At 40.3% G+C, this 13,929-nt stretch overlaps 2 protein-coding genes and 1 pseudogene across 4 annotated transcripts; 2 read left to right on the top strand and 1 right to left on the bottom strand.

Annotated features, from left to right (window-relative positions):
• The first annotated feature begins 86 nt into the window (after positions 1-86).
• On the top strand, positions 87-7,097 carry LOC116921760 (beta-1,4-glucuronyltransferase 1). Of its 2 annotated transcripts, XM_032928133.2 has the most exons (6): positions 89-331; positions 917-1,796; positions 3,348-4,525; positions 4,785-4,910; positions 5,330-5,354; positions 5,875-7,097. In XM_032928133.2, the coding sequence occupies exons 3-6, from the start codon at positions 3,348-3,350 to the stop codon at positions 6,178-6,180; spliced, it is 1,635 nt and encodes a 544-aa protein (XP_032784024.2). In that variant the 5' UTR covers positions 89-331; positions 917-1,796; the 3' UTR covers positions 6,181-7,097. The 2 variants fall into 2 exon arrangements, with proteins under 2 accessions (XP_045024941.1, XP_032784024.2); XM_045169006.1 differs by lacking the exon at positions 5,330-5,354 and having other exon boundaries at positions 87-331; positions 5,875-6,093.
• A 946-nt stretch (positions 7,098-8,043) lies between these two features.
• Positions 8,044-9,935, top strand: LOC123469743. 2 transcript variants are annotated; one of them, XM_045169016.1, is made up of 6 exons: positions 8,044-8,204; positions 8,326-8,638; positions 8,700-8,870; positions 8,936-9,059; positions 9,124-9,230; positions 9,315-9,935. In XM_045169016.1, the coding sequence occupies exons 3-6, from the start codon at positions 8,826-8,828 to the stop codon at positions 9,546-9,548; spliced, it is 510 nt and encodes a 169-aa protein (XP_045024951.1). In that variant the 5' UTR covers positions 8,044-8,204; positions 8,326-8,638; positions 8,700-8,825; the 3' UTR covers positions 9,549-9,935. The 2 variants fall into 2 exon arrangements, with proteins under 2 accessions (XP_045024951.1, XP_045024946.1); XM_045169011.1 differs by having other exon boundaries at positions 8,045-8,204; positions 8,930-9,059.
• Positions 9,936-11,277: 1,342 nt separating this feature from the next.
• Positions 11,278-13,494, bottom strand: LOC123469742 (annotated as a pseudogene).
• Between the last annotated feature and the right edge of the window lie 435 nt (positions 13,495-13,929).

A 13,929-nucleotide genomic window follows, 5' to 3' on the forward strand; every position in this document is an offset into this window, starting at 1 on the left:
TTATACCGTCCATCATTTTTTTTTAAGGACGGCTAGTAACCATAGAGATGTTTACTCGAAAGTGTGTAACAGTATCACACTGACATGCAGGGAGAAGAGGCTATCGACGAACGTCCAGCCATCCATTTTAAGTGAACACAGCAAAACACGGCTTGCATTCGGTTTGCGTACGTTTTATTGATCAAAGCCCTAGCTAGTGAGGGAGGAGTAGAGAGAAACAGGAGAGCAAGAAAGCAAAGGTACGAACAGCAGACGAGAGTGCGACCGTGTGTCTGTGTGTATACACAGCGCAGAAACTCTTGAATACCCAGGAGATTGTACGACACGCACGGTAAGGCACTTTCTCTATATACACGTAATGCATGTCGTCGCTGACTAGAGTGAATGGATGCACCGGCGAGGGACGAGCAGGAGCAGTCAAGACAGGGCGGCAACACAGCCATTATGGAACGGCTGGAGCTACACACACGTCATTGCTAGTTCTTTCCGCCTAACATGTCGATTCTGCTCTGCCGTCGCCGTTCGTTACCGAAAAGAAAATAAGACAGTAGCTATACAGTATACTATATACTGTACTCAGACGTTTTGGGGCGCAGGTGGTGGGTGGGGTGGGTATGAGAGATCTGGCATTTGAGTGGGCGCCGAGCTAAACAGCTAGGGTCTAGTATATGTCCAACTCGTCCGGACAGATGATTGCAGCAGCATAACATCCGCATATTATGGTATACAAAGCACGAAACTCCACGAGAAGAAAATCAATTTTCTAAAAAATATATATATATATAAATGTATAGAATGCAACGTTGCATTTAATGGCAAAAATACAGGCCAATTTCTTTTAGATATAGAAGTTTGTTTTTCTTTTTTTTTTTTTTCTTATTTTCGTACACCATTTTCTTTCCTTTTTTGATTTCAGGATGATGCGATCTGCCCGGAAAATTGGTAGAAGAAAAGAGTCTATATAGTGTCAGCAGCCCGCATTCTTTGCTGCTTCCTCCATTCTTCCGTTGTCGTCGTCTCCAACCACCCATCCCATTCCGGCCGGTTGTGAAAGTTGAATCTGCCGGGCGCAACAATCAATACTTTTCGGGGAGGAGGTTTCTCTCATCTCGTTGGTTGGGCGCTCTGCGGAGTGGCGTCGACTACGTCGTCATCCGCTTCCCCTCCCTTTTCACTTGGCCGCTGTATTGCTCCATGTTACACGCAGACAGACAGGAGAGGAAGACAAGAGCAAAAGGGTGGAAGAAGAAGGAAAGAAGGAGGGCGTATATACTACATCAACTAGTTTTGCTACCTATAACACAGTCGCGAACCGAACACGGCTCCGCCAACACAGACGTCGTCGTCCGTCGTCGTCGATCCATAGCCTCTTGTCATGTTATTAGATGTAGCTTGAATCCGATACATTTTTTTTTTTCGGGTTTTCCATCCGACTAGAATTTTCCCCTTTTTTTTTGTTTTTGTTTTAAATAATTTTTTTGTTTGTTTTTGTTTCTTTTATGTTTTGTTCTTTAAAAAAAAAAAGGGGAAAGGGGGGGTTTCGTTTGACTCTTTAGCTTGAGGGTTGATTAGCTTGATCTAGTTGACACACTTGAAAATCCTGCCAGCTCTTTTTTGTAGCTCTCGAGAGATTGAGGAGTGGCAGCAACTGATTACAGAGGTCCACATCAAGATCCTACAGGCTATATCCTATATGTGGAGGCTGCGCGCTGGTTTGGAAGACGATTCATCTGATTGACTGCCAAGAACCAACAAGAGCGAAAGATCTTCTGTCTTTCTTTAACGGATGTTCCACGGTAAGTGAGTTAGCCACTTTCTGTCTATCTGTCTCACTCGTGTCACGTTTTCTTCTCGTCTTGTGGCTATCAGTTTAACTTGCTGTGTTTTTATACAAGCAAAACAAAAAGGGGGAGGTTGTTGGAAAGGAAGTCTATAACCGACACGCTTCACATGGGGGATAGTAAAATCATCTTTGATGTAGACACAACAAACAACCTTCTATTTACCGTAGACATTTAAAATAGCAGAAAATTGTTTTTTCTCTTAACATTCACGTCATTACATGTATCTACCTCAGAGTTATGCTAATTCGTTGAAAGCATTGAAAAGTGTACATACTTAAAAAAGAAAAAGAAAAACGGACGAAATTCAATAAGGATTGCACTTAGGTTGGTATAGCTGTTCACAAAGTGGCCGAATAAGAACCGAAAAAAATGGCATATGAAGGGGGACGAGTAGGACATTTTTGAAAGTTATGTCTCTGGAAATCAGTTGCGATGTACTTCAACCCAATGTGAAAAGATTTAAGGGCAGAGATTGTTCTTAGCAAAGTTGGAAGAAAAGCAGCGTGGGAAAGAAAACAGAAGGAAGGAAATACAATATTCGTCCAATGTCACCAAAGAGCACCTAAAAAATAAAATGAATACAGCAAAAGTAGATCACATTTGAATCACCCGCGTCCTTTCTTTCGTTCCCTTCCTATTGAGCTCCTGTGTTGCGGTGTCCTACGCCATATTTTTCCTGCCCGTTATTCAAGGGAATTCAAATCGACTATTTAAGATTCTTTTTAACGGTTGATAGTTAGATTTCATCTATTCCTTTTTACCACTTTTTATCGCCTGCTGCTGTGTACTCCCAGTGGATTTCGATTCGCTTTGAAGGTGTTACGTACACTAGCGAAGTCGCGTTTATTCGGCCATGAATTCGATAATGAGTTTCCTACCCAGCTCAAATTTACCCGCCTCGTTGTTTCATTCCTCCATTTTCTTTCCAACTCTATCGTAAAAATAGCATTCTGCATGTTCACGAAGAATAGAATTTCGCTAGACATTTAGGGGAGACGGTTGTTTTGTGTTTTTTAATGCTGTTGTTTCAAACCCGTTCATCTGCCGAGAGCTTTCGGTTTAGGTTGCGCTTGGCTGCCTTTGAGAACACGTAACACGTCCGCGCCATTAGACCATTAAAAGTTCGTAGCGTTCGTATATACGTATGAAAAGAGAGAAAAGAGCCAACTTCCAACGTTTCTCCCTCTTCTTTTGTTTGACTTGACTATATCTCTCCTTCTTCATCATGTCTTCTTGATCCTTTCGTTCGCTTCCCACCGCCCCCGTTTGTTGTTATTGCGCTACCCTACGTGAAAAATCATGCGACATTCACGGCCGGTGGTGATGATTTATTTTTTTCCAAACAAAACAAAAGAGTTGGTCTATCCAGAGGTGACAGAGTACATGTGTGCAATTTCCTTTTTTTCCTTTATATCTTTCTTTATTCCCTTTTGCTATTGGCAACTGGAACCAATATACGTATATACATACCGTATGACTCTCATTTGCCCTCTCTCTTTATAGATGAGGCGCCCCATGTGGAAGATTCACTGCATGACGGTTGTCTTCCTCACCGGAATCAATTTTTATTTGCTGGTCAAACTGCTCCATTGCGCAGAAAAGAGTAACGATCACAACCGAACAAGCCTGGCAGAATCCTCTTCCAGCGGCATTTTCGGGTGGTATCCGGGCCAGCACGGTCACAGCCGTTCTCAACTGGATGTGCAAGTGAAAGGCATTTGGAAGACTCTTCAACTTGCGGAGCGGCGGACGAAGATGCAACAGCAACATCCATCTGAGGGAGCCAAAAATCACTTTAGAAGTTCGTCGGGAAATGATAATGAGAAATCGTGGCTAAACGAGCCGGACGTGACGCTGGATAGTTCTACATTAGATTTGCAACTGGGCCGTTGGGACGATAGCCGTAGGTTCGTCATTAGGGATTTCGCCGTGACTGGACACCAGTTCCACAGTACGGCCGTTAGCCACAACGTGTGTTTGGCGACACAATCGTCCCTTGACCGACTTCATTGGCTGGGCGAGTCGGCAGATCATTGGCGAGGTGCCATTTCGTTTGCCATTTACTTAGACGACGAAGAGGTTAGCATTTTCAACAAAGTGTTGGCCCACATGCGACGATGTCATCCTGATCTGCTGGCCAACATCGCCTTTCACGTCATTTCATCTCCTGGCCAATCTACGGCCCTTCCGGCCGCCTTTCCCGCTACTTTTGCTGCATCTTCCGGCAGCAGCGGAAAATCCTGGACGGAAACGGACGATGGTGGTGATAATAGCAGTTTCACTTCAACAGCCAATTGTACCGGTCCGTCGGAGGCGCTCACCTGGTTGCTGAAAGAACGTCCGTCTCTCAGCGCTAAATGGGAATCCGGACGGCCTTATCCGCAAAACCTGATGCGCAACGTGGCCCGCAAAGGTTGTCCGAGTCATTACGTTCTTCTGCTGGATGTAGACGTCATTCCGTCGTACAACATGGCCGAGTCGTTGGTTGAGTTCCTGGACCGACCTTCGGTGGCCGCTCACTGCGCTAAATGCGCCTTCGTCGTCTCCACTTACGAGCTGGACTATTCAGCCGATTTCCCGCAGAACAAGTCGCAATTACTAGCACTGGAAAATCAGGGCCGAGCTCAACCCTTTCATCACAAAGCCTTCCGCTACAATCAATTTGCCAGCAATTTGACCAGGTATAGCCGACGATAAATAATCGCCGCCATTTTTCGTGCAGTTCCAATTAGAATATAATCACCGTAAAGTGTTGTTGTTGGCCTATATATTAGTTGACGTGAAAAAGGGGCGAGATAACAAAAAACTAAAAATTCTCACATGCTGGAACGTGACTTGAAAGTCACATTCCCGTTTTTGGAACCCCCCAAAAAATTATGTTCTTCTACGTGTTGTTTTGTTTTGTTTTTTTACGTTCCCTGTTAACTTTTGAATGCGCAGATGGCGCCAGACTTCCGAAACGGACCAAGTGGTCATCAGCCACAATGTGACCAACTACGAGTTCTTTTACGAACCGTTCTACATCGGCCGGGACGACGCTCCGCCTCACGATGAACGATTTTTAGGGTAAGAAAATGAAGAGCGATTCATTTATTGTTGTTTACAGTAAACGAACTTGGCGCACATATAGCCGTTTAGCCGGAAAAGATACGACGGTAAAGCTAGCGAATGCAATGATGTACAACCACCAATCGCTTGGAAAGTCTTTGGTGTTCACAGACTGCCTTGACAGTGAAACACGACCGTCGGGAGTCCAATTTTTGTGTGTGTTTTTCTGCGGATCAATTGCAATAAAGGGCCGCCCTTTATGTCCCTATGCTCAATTTCTGTTCTTTTATGGGTGACCTTTCCTACTAACTAATCTTTCAGAGTACTACAAGGAAAAGAAAAGAAAAAAAACAAAAGAATAATTGATGAAAAATACGGAATAGAATTTAATCAGCTTTACAACACCGACTCCAATTTTATGTTTTTGTTTTTTACAGGTACGGCTTTACGAGAAACACTCAGGTAAACGCATGGCTTATCTATGTAGAAAATTCATCTCATAAAAAATGGTGGGATATACAGTACACGTGGAGGAGAATAGGACGTTCTTTTTCTTTCTTGCTGTTATGTTTAACGATTATTAATCGGCAACCGAAAGAACCCACAAAAGTAACTCGTTGGCGAGATGATGGTGGCCCGTATCGTTCAAATATTCATCAGCGCCATCCATAAAGTTACCGATATGTGGGTGCATGTGTGATACATAATAGATAGCAATGGCATGCGTCGTCCCGTTTAGACTCTCTGTTTACGATGAACCAAAAAGAAGAAGAAAAAAAACGGGGGTTTGGTTTCCATGTGATCGTGCATCTCGTTCCCGCCCACTAACCAAGCCGCACGCTTAAATCAAATTTTTTGAATTTGCACACATTGTTTGGTGTCGTCCATCTGTCCTCCTTCTCTTTTTATGCCTGTTACGCAAGTTTGCTTTATTAATTGAATTTTTTGTTTTCTTTTTGGTTTTTGATTGCGTTTGCGACAGGTGTATGAAATGGCGTTATCTGGTTGGAGCTTTCACGTACTCAGTCCCATTTTCACTATCCATTGGGGCATGCAAATGAAACAGCGACGGCCGGCGTGGAGGAAAAATCAAATGGATCGCAATCGACGGCTGTTCGACGTCATCCATCACGAGCTGAAAGCCAAATATGGTTTGCTGAACAAGAGCCCAGTCCGATGGCATCCGAAACCTGCGGTCTCAAGCGGCAGCGGTCGATTAAACAGCGATGTCAAACAACAGCATCCGCTATTGGTGGCCGCTAAATCCGCCGCACGCACCTCCATCTGATTACGACAAAATACTCGGCGATAAGGATGTGCGTAAGCCACCGTTGTTTCATTTCGACCCGCCTGTTTTTAAAGATTCAAACTTCATAATCAATAACATCTACTACGCGTATTATATAAACTCAACTTGACCGCATCCATCCAATTTCTTGCTCTCGTCCCAACCATATAGTGAATGCTACTATCTCTTAAAATTAAATTTTTGTTTGATTCAAGTCCTTATGCGAGCAATGAGGCACGAAGCATTGGGGGGGCGTTTCAGTTTCCTTTCCTGTACATTGTCCTGATCAAAAGAACGTTTCAGTTTCAACTAGAAGTTTTTCGTTTCAACGAGCACTTTCGACCGCAGTTTTCTGCTGGATGCTGTAACAAATTCTAGCGAAAATAAAAAAATCATATTCCTCGCATCTTAAACAATAATTTAAAAGGAAAAAAAAAGAAAGATCATCCAATTATTTTGTGTTGCTTGAAGAGCGAGACGTGCGTCAGTGACTCCAGTCGAAAGCCATTAAAAACGAAAAATCTTTCCAGAAAAACTAAGGGTCTTTTCCGACTATTTTTCTTGACACTTGACATATAACGATGGCTGAAATGAAGAAAAACATTAGCAAGCATAATAATTCTTTGCCATATTTCAAATGAAATGAGTCTATTCGGTTTGAAAACATTGATATTACTATATACATATTGCAAAACAAATCGATCCACCAACAGATCGCCATCAGCGGCTGGTCAAAGCAAATTGAATGATTGCAAACTTTTGGTGTCGTTCGAGACAAATCTCATTCATTCAAGATATAAAGCATGTTTTAACTATATGTATACTGTTTCCTGTACGTGCATATACCGTGTAATCCATACGTGTTTTTATAGCTCTCTGACTGCACAATGAGAAATAAGCAAATTGCAATGTCTGTACTCGACGTTGTTTGGACGCATTTTTAATGACCATCGAAACACCGTTCACGCGAACGGCATGCAAATGAATTAGGGTGTGTCTCCGTAGCATTCGAGTTCATTAAACACAGCCGGTGAGAAGAGAATGCAGACAACAACAAAACAGGAGACACAATTAGACGGGCAAGTAATCAACGGAAAAGAGAAGCACTTGACATGTCATGCTGGCTGTGTTATGGCTGATTAGATTCTTTGGCTCTGCTAAGCTACTCCCTCAACGCTGATGAAACCGTGTTTAACTTCCCCTTGAATGTTTCAACTGGCATTTAAAAACTTATGGGTCGTAAGTGCGTAGATATGCGGCAACAAAAGAGACAAAAAGAATCGTGGAATATTTCCGCTTGCCGTCATTAACCAATTCTTTTGAAATGATTTCCGCGATCAGACACGCTCCGAAGAGTCCCTTTAATTTTTCAAAAAGTGCATGTGACCGCCTTAATAGAGCGCCAGTCCCCGATGCCAAAAGACTACACTCTCAGTTTTCAGGGGATATTCTAATCTTATACGTTGGTTATCCGAGATTCGAATACCTCTTAGCTAGAATAGGTCTGGTAGATGGTCTTACCTATTCTAAATCTTCGACTATCTATAAGACAATCCTTATTCGAAATAGAATACCCTTCGTACTTCCGGGTATTCGAAGATCGAGTTTGAATAAAACGCCCCCTCCGTATTCGAATTCGAATACCAGGTATTCGAATTTTTGCATCAGCGTCAGTAAACGTTGCCATCCAAGAGATATTTATCAATAAAAATCATTTTAAAATACAGAATACTGGATAGAAATCCCACAAATAATTCTTAGACACCGGGATTTGATTTAATATAACAGATTTAGCAATATTGAAACAATAAATATTTTTTGTCGAATCTAATTTGAAATATGGCAAACATCCAGCATGCAAAAAAGTTAATGACGGTCGTCAGTGCAGACAATTTTGACAGTTATGTGATTGAGGGCTTTAATGGAATCTAAAACTTGTATCTCAACTTTATCTGCAGAAGACCTGCGGTTGCATCTCCTGTCGACTAACAAACTGCCGGCTGGAATTCCAGAAAAATTGCTAGGTAATATCTCTGTAGTAGGAATCTATTTTAAGTTGAACATTTTCTGTGCTGTGTGTTTGTTGGTTGGTGAGACCCTTTTCCAAAATGACCATTGATTCTTTTAAATGCTTTTTATGTTCAGTTATAGTTAAAGGCAATTATTCTCAACTGACAAGTCACTTGAAACTTTTTCATGGCTTCCTTAAAACAACAGGTCATAGTAACAGAACTTTGTATTGTGGGAACGTTCTTGTCATTTCTATAATCAAACAACTGGATCTGGTTTTATTGAGACAAGGCTGAAAAGACTGAGGGAAGTTCATCGTGAAGAACCACGCCGGAAGAGGCCAACACAGGACTCTTCTCCAATCCAAAAAAAACCGCGTGTCACGAAACGGCCTCATGTAAAGAAAAATGCCGACTACATCTTCAATGAAGCCGAATGCCAGTTTAAGGTTTATTTTTTAAATAACATTCAATCCACAATAAAAGCTTTAACTTTGTTTATATTTACAGGTTGAATGGTTGAAGAGTCATCCGCCTGGAGGAGATAATGACACAGTCATCATTGAGTACAGCAAGGCGACTTTTGGGTATCCTCAAAAAGAAATCAAACAAACTCTGACTGAACCTGGTCTCATCATGAAAGAATATCCCCGCTTCAAGGACTTCCAAAATGGATCTCTGGTAATGTGCTACAGCAATACGTTCGAGATGTTTCAGCTAACTTATTTTTATTCCTAAAGTTTCAGGTAGAATTTCAGTTACTCTATCCCGATGCCAAGAACTTCGAAAAAGTCTTTAAAGAAAAATTCTTATTTAAAATATTGGCTCTGGCTAATAAAAAAAACATTGACATTCCTGACTGCCCTGACGGTAAGTTGATTATAGTCTACTTTTCGAGTTAATTTGTCATTTTTCACGAAATACCTTTTAACAGAATGTCTTAAGGCCGTTTTCGTGTTACTAAAGCTGACTCCAAGCATCGTTAAACTCCGAAAAGTTAATTTTCGTTTGATTACGGAACGACTGATAGTCTTTTTAAAGGCAATTTTCTTTTCAGTTTAAAAGTTTACTCTTTTTCGTCTTTATTTATAACTATAGCAATTTTTTATTGTGTTGTGTTTACAGGATAATGCTGACTTGATTCAATTAAGCGAAACGCGAGACCCTCATTTGAAGCAGCCATTCATCTGCTGCATGGGAACGATGGAAACTCCTACAAACTTCTGGATTGTTATCGATCGTGATATAATACTGTGTGGTAACGACTTTGCAACTGCTTTCGTTAACTTGTTTTGCTCGTTTTATGCATTTAATTTAAATTTCCCTCAGTATTTGGAATCATTTTATGGATTTTTTTGAGGAATGCGTTTTCGATATTAAAATTCCTTCTCCCTCAGTAACAGCCTTTAGAGCATCCCTAGAATGTTTAAGAGACCTACAAGGCTAAATTGCAATGCTAACACAATCGAGCTTAAAAGTGAATGGCGCCCACTTTTATTAAAAGTGGGCGCTTTCAAGCTTATAAGCTTGATTGTGTCATCATGTGCAATGATGTTTATTTTTAAGTTGAGGTGTTCCAAAAATGCAAATACTGTTGTCTTATTTTGTTCTCCTGTTCTTTATAATAACAAACTGGGTTTTTTATGATAAAAAATTTGTTGTATTTGTATAAATGTTGTCTTGCACCGTTGTAGTATGCTCCTTCCCATGGCCTAATCTCAGATGAATACAGACTTCTGAAAGACATTTATATTTTGTAATTTATTCATAGTCGTGAAGCAGTATATTTATAGATTGGTGGGTATGCATGAAGAATCGGGGGAAGGGTAAATTCAGGATGCTAGTAGGAATCGAATATCCCTAGTATAGGGGGTATTCGGGGGATATTCGAACCCCTATTCTAGAACAGGTATGCTACTAATAGAATACCCCCCCTATACTATTAGTAGCAAAAACCAAAACGCTACTAGTTCGAATACCCTCGAATACCCCCAAAAAACTGAGAGTGTATGTGCTGCTGCATAACACTAGAATCTAATCTCGCGCGTGAGTCGCTGCGTCGCCGCCTTTCGGAAATGCTAATATGCAACCGCGTCGAATGCATCACCATCTGAAAGGTCACCGACTAAGAGAAAAAAAAAAAACGGTTCGCCATTTTAACTGCGGGACAATCTGACTGCAACACATTTTCCTGCACCCGAAAGCGCAATGCATTTTGCATCAAAACCACCTCATTTGTCTTGCCTCTTTTTCCTTATTCTCTGCGTCAGTTTAGTGTCTGAAAAGAACAGCACACATTAGCATAGTTTCATCTCAGTCTTAGTCCCCAGCAAAACAAAACAAAAAAATGTGAATATTTGAATGGTATATATATATATAGACATCGAAAGTGCATCAACTGGCTATATACCGGAACTATACTGGCCTCTCGCTCGTTTTGCGCCCAAACTGGTTATTAAATGTTCAGCTTGATGGTTGTATTATAGGTGGCTGGCGCCGAAGGAACGAGACGAAAATCAATGAACCAGCAGTACTTTTTCATTGCGGCCTGCGATGAATAGTGCGATAGACGATTGTAATCTACAACAAAGAAGAAGACTTCCCGTACGAAACTTTTAGCTAATTCCGTGCTAGAATTAGCTACGAAGTTAGGTGGTTTTAGCTAGAAATTTTCATGTCAAAATTTTTAAATTTCATATTGGGAAATTTAGGGTAGTGTCAGCTTTGTTTTTCATAGCTAAAATTAGCTTAAAATCTTAGATTTAAGGTAGCTTGAAACTTATAAGCTTGAATATCTTAGATTATTGGTAGCTTGAAATTTATAAGCTTGGAATCTTGAGATTAAATGTAGCTTGAAATTTATTAGCTTTAAAGGAACTGAAATCTTTGTATTGAAATTAAACCATCTTTGGTTTAATCAAATTCTTTTCCATGTTACAAGTAGGCCTTGGAGGGACATCGATTAAAACACACCACACATACATTTTTACATTTAAAATGAACACAATAAGAATACGAGCAATATCTAAGTTCAATTACAGTTTTGGCCACTTCCGCGTTAATTCAATTCGCCAATTTATTGCTGTAATTGTTGGTCATCGTCATCGTCTTCCACGACCAATTTCTCTCTTGACTTGTTAGCCGTATGCTCCCCTAGAAGTTTGGATGTGATGCAAGGGTGGACCATGGATGGATCGATTGCCAACTTGTGTTTGGTTGCCCAAAACTCCACAACGAAACCTAAAATGAAAATCAAAACGTTAATATTGTGTAAATTGTTCGTTCTTAAATTCTTATACTTATACTTACTCGTAATTGCTTGTACATCATCCTTAGGAAGGGCCTCTTTCGCCGGATTATTTGACTTGTCAGTGGGTGCCTTCTTTCCGGTAAGGCTGTGTTTGGACATGAATTCCCTGTCCCACAGTGCTTCCATGATCACATTGATCATTTTGCTCATGTCCCTGTGTACACATAAAACAACTATTAGAGTTATCCTTAATAACACAAGCAATCTTAAAAACTCACTTTTTTTTTGAACCAGACTTCCCATAGGACACTGCGATTGCTAGCTCATTTTGATTAATAGTTGTGTCATAATCTTTGTGAAGCTTGACTTTGTTGGTTCTTCTACTGCTTTCACTTTGCAACTGAACACGTGATTGTTCAGAATTAAGTTGACTAATTGTCAAGGTTTCCAAAGTGGACTGCAGTATAACCAACCCTTCATTAAGACCTAACAAGAATGAAATGAAATGTCAAGATAAAAATAAGAGTTTGGACAGTTTCAAAGAGAAAACTAACTTTTGGACAAGGCCAGGGGATTCATCTCTTTCAGGGACTTTACTTCTTCTTGTAAGCGAAGAATTGTAGCATCTTTTTCGGAAATTCTGTCATCGAAATCACGTCTCTCAATTTCTAGATCAAAGGTAGAATTCCGAATTTGCTCGTTGAGAAACGAGATTTCTTTTTTCAGCTCATCAATTTGATCCATGTATTCATTACGGCCATGAAACTCAGCATCAACTAGCTCCGTCCATTGTTCGTCCTTAAACGGAAAATACAAATATAATAAACAAATAATTCTTACAATTATGTTGCATTTACCTGCACACGCTTCGGGTTTTCTTTTGTTGTGGAACTTGGGGGGTGTCAACTATGTTGACGTCCAAAGAAGTAAGAATCTGAGGATCAGAATTCTTTGCTGATGACTTTTCGTTTCTTCTTGGTGTGACAGATGAATTTTCCTTGTTGTGACTTGAATTTCTCTATAAAATAAAAATCAATAATGACTGAGGTACTATTACGTGTTTACCATAAAACAAAAAAACCTTAGATTTGGTGTCGCTCGATGATTTGAAAGACTGATCGCCTCGTTTTCTCTTCATTGGAGGCGGAGGTGGAGTAGGAGGAATCAAATCTTCGTCCTCTGATTCTGAAGAAAAAAATCGTTGCTGATTATCATCATGATCAAGGCTGCTGTCAGCAGATGTATCGGACTTGTCTTCATTTTCCCCAGTGATCAAATGGCAATCTAACCCTTCCATGTCTTCTTCTGAGATGCCCATGGTCTTCCTAATAACTGTGTAGCAGGTTAAAGTACGACATTGTAAATAATGAAAAACATTGGTACTACCTGTTGCTGACTTTTCAACTGGCAAGTTACGTGGTGGAGAGGTAGATTTATGGCCAGTGCCATGTTTCTGAGTTGCAGATGACTTCGGAGTTGATTTTTTGGCTACTGCCTTTTTGACACTGATAGGAGGCACCATGGCATCACGTACTGCCACCACCACATCTCTGTCCTCTGCACAACAAAAACTTTAAGAAAAATAACACGTGTAGTAATATGAAGTTGTACTACCTGAGAACGAGATAACTTTACATGATCTCACTTCATGTTGAACTTGGGATCTAGATTTGGTAGTCGACTGAACTGGTAGGTTCCAACCAGGATTGCTGGGAAACTTAGGCCAACTAAATACATAGCAATTTAGAACAATATCAATAAATAACAAAAAGTATGTGCTTACTTGATTCCAATAACTTTTTTGTTCCAATAAAACCTTTTAATTGCTCGAGCTGATGATCGAAACTTTGGTCATGGAAATCTTTCGGCACTGCTATGGCCTCCAATGTGCCAATGCCCAATTCTCCACTTTTAGCAGTAAAAGTGACAAGTATATAGATCAGTGGGTCTGCCATTGCAAATATGTACGTACTGATATTAAATGTAAGAGAAAAGTCAGTGAAGAAGCAGACAGCCAGACATCTTTACTTAGACTTACACCACAGACTCAGTCTATATGCTAACACTTTCGAGCGCGAAAATTCAGTGCATAGCTGCCAAATTTCAATCGATTAAAAAATAAAAAGGCGTAGCTGCCAAATTTCGATCGATGATTTTTTCTTTGATTTGAGTTTATATAATTTTGAAACATTAGCATATTGATGATTTTCATTAATCTGTATTAATCAGTTTCAAGATAATTGACAAGAGGAGTAACAACAAAAATTTCCGTAAGTTCATTATGAAATCCTATAACGCACTTTTTCATTATGTCACTTGGACGACGAGCAGTTAATTCTGTGGAAAGCCCAATCAATTTTCTACTTTGACCCGGGAAATTTAAAAATGAAATATTATCGATGGGAGGCGAATATTTCACAGCAGAAGATTACAAATTCTATACTAGAATTAGCTGAAAAGTTGGGATAAATAATTAAGGGGGAAAAATTC

The sequence above is a fragment of the Daphnia magna genome, linkage group LG1 (genome assembly GCF_020631705.1).
Source record: "Daphnia magna isolate NIES linkage group LG1, ASM2063170v1.1, whole genome shotgun sequence".
In the NCBI taxonomy this organism is placed as follows: domain Eukaryota; kingdom Metazoa; phylum Arthropoda; class Branchiopoda; order Diplostraca; family Daphniidae; genus Daphnia; species Daphnia magna.

What these genes read in the sequence shown, in the direction of transcription:
- LOC116921760 (XM_032928133.2), top strand. Translation starts at nt 3,348, where the DNA reads ATGAGGCGCCCCATGTGGAAGATTCACTGCATGACGGTTGTCTTCCTC. An exon ending in CACGATGAACGATTTTTAGG is followed by an intron (nt 4,911 to 5,329) that starts GTAAGAAAATGA and finishes TGTTTTTTACAG; the next exon opens with GTACGGCTTTACGAGAAACA. An exon ending in GCTTTACGAGAAACACTCAG is followed by an intron (nt 5,355 to 5,874) that starts GTAAACGCATGG and finishes CGTTTGCGACAG; the next exon opens with GTGTATGAAATGGCGTTATC.
- LOC123469743 (XM_045169011.1), top strand. Translation starts at nt 8,826, where the DNA reads ATGAAAGAATATCCCCGCTTCAAGGACTTCCAAAATGGATCTCTG. An exon ending in CATTCCTGACTGCCCTGACG is followed by an intron (nt 9,060 to 9,123) that starts GTAAGTTGATTA and finishes ACCTTTTAACAG; the next exon opens with AATGTCTTAAGGCCGTTTTC. An exon ending in GACTGATAGTCTTTTTAAAG is followed by an intron (nt 9,231 to 9,314) that starts GCAATTTTCTTT and finishes TTGTGTTTACAG; the next exon opens with GATAATGCTGACTTGATTCA.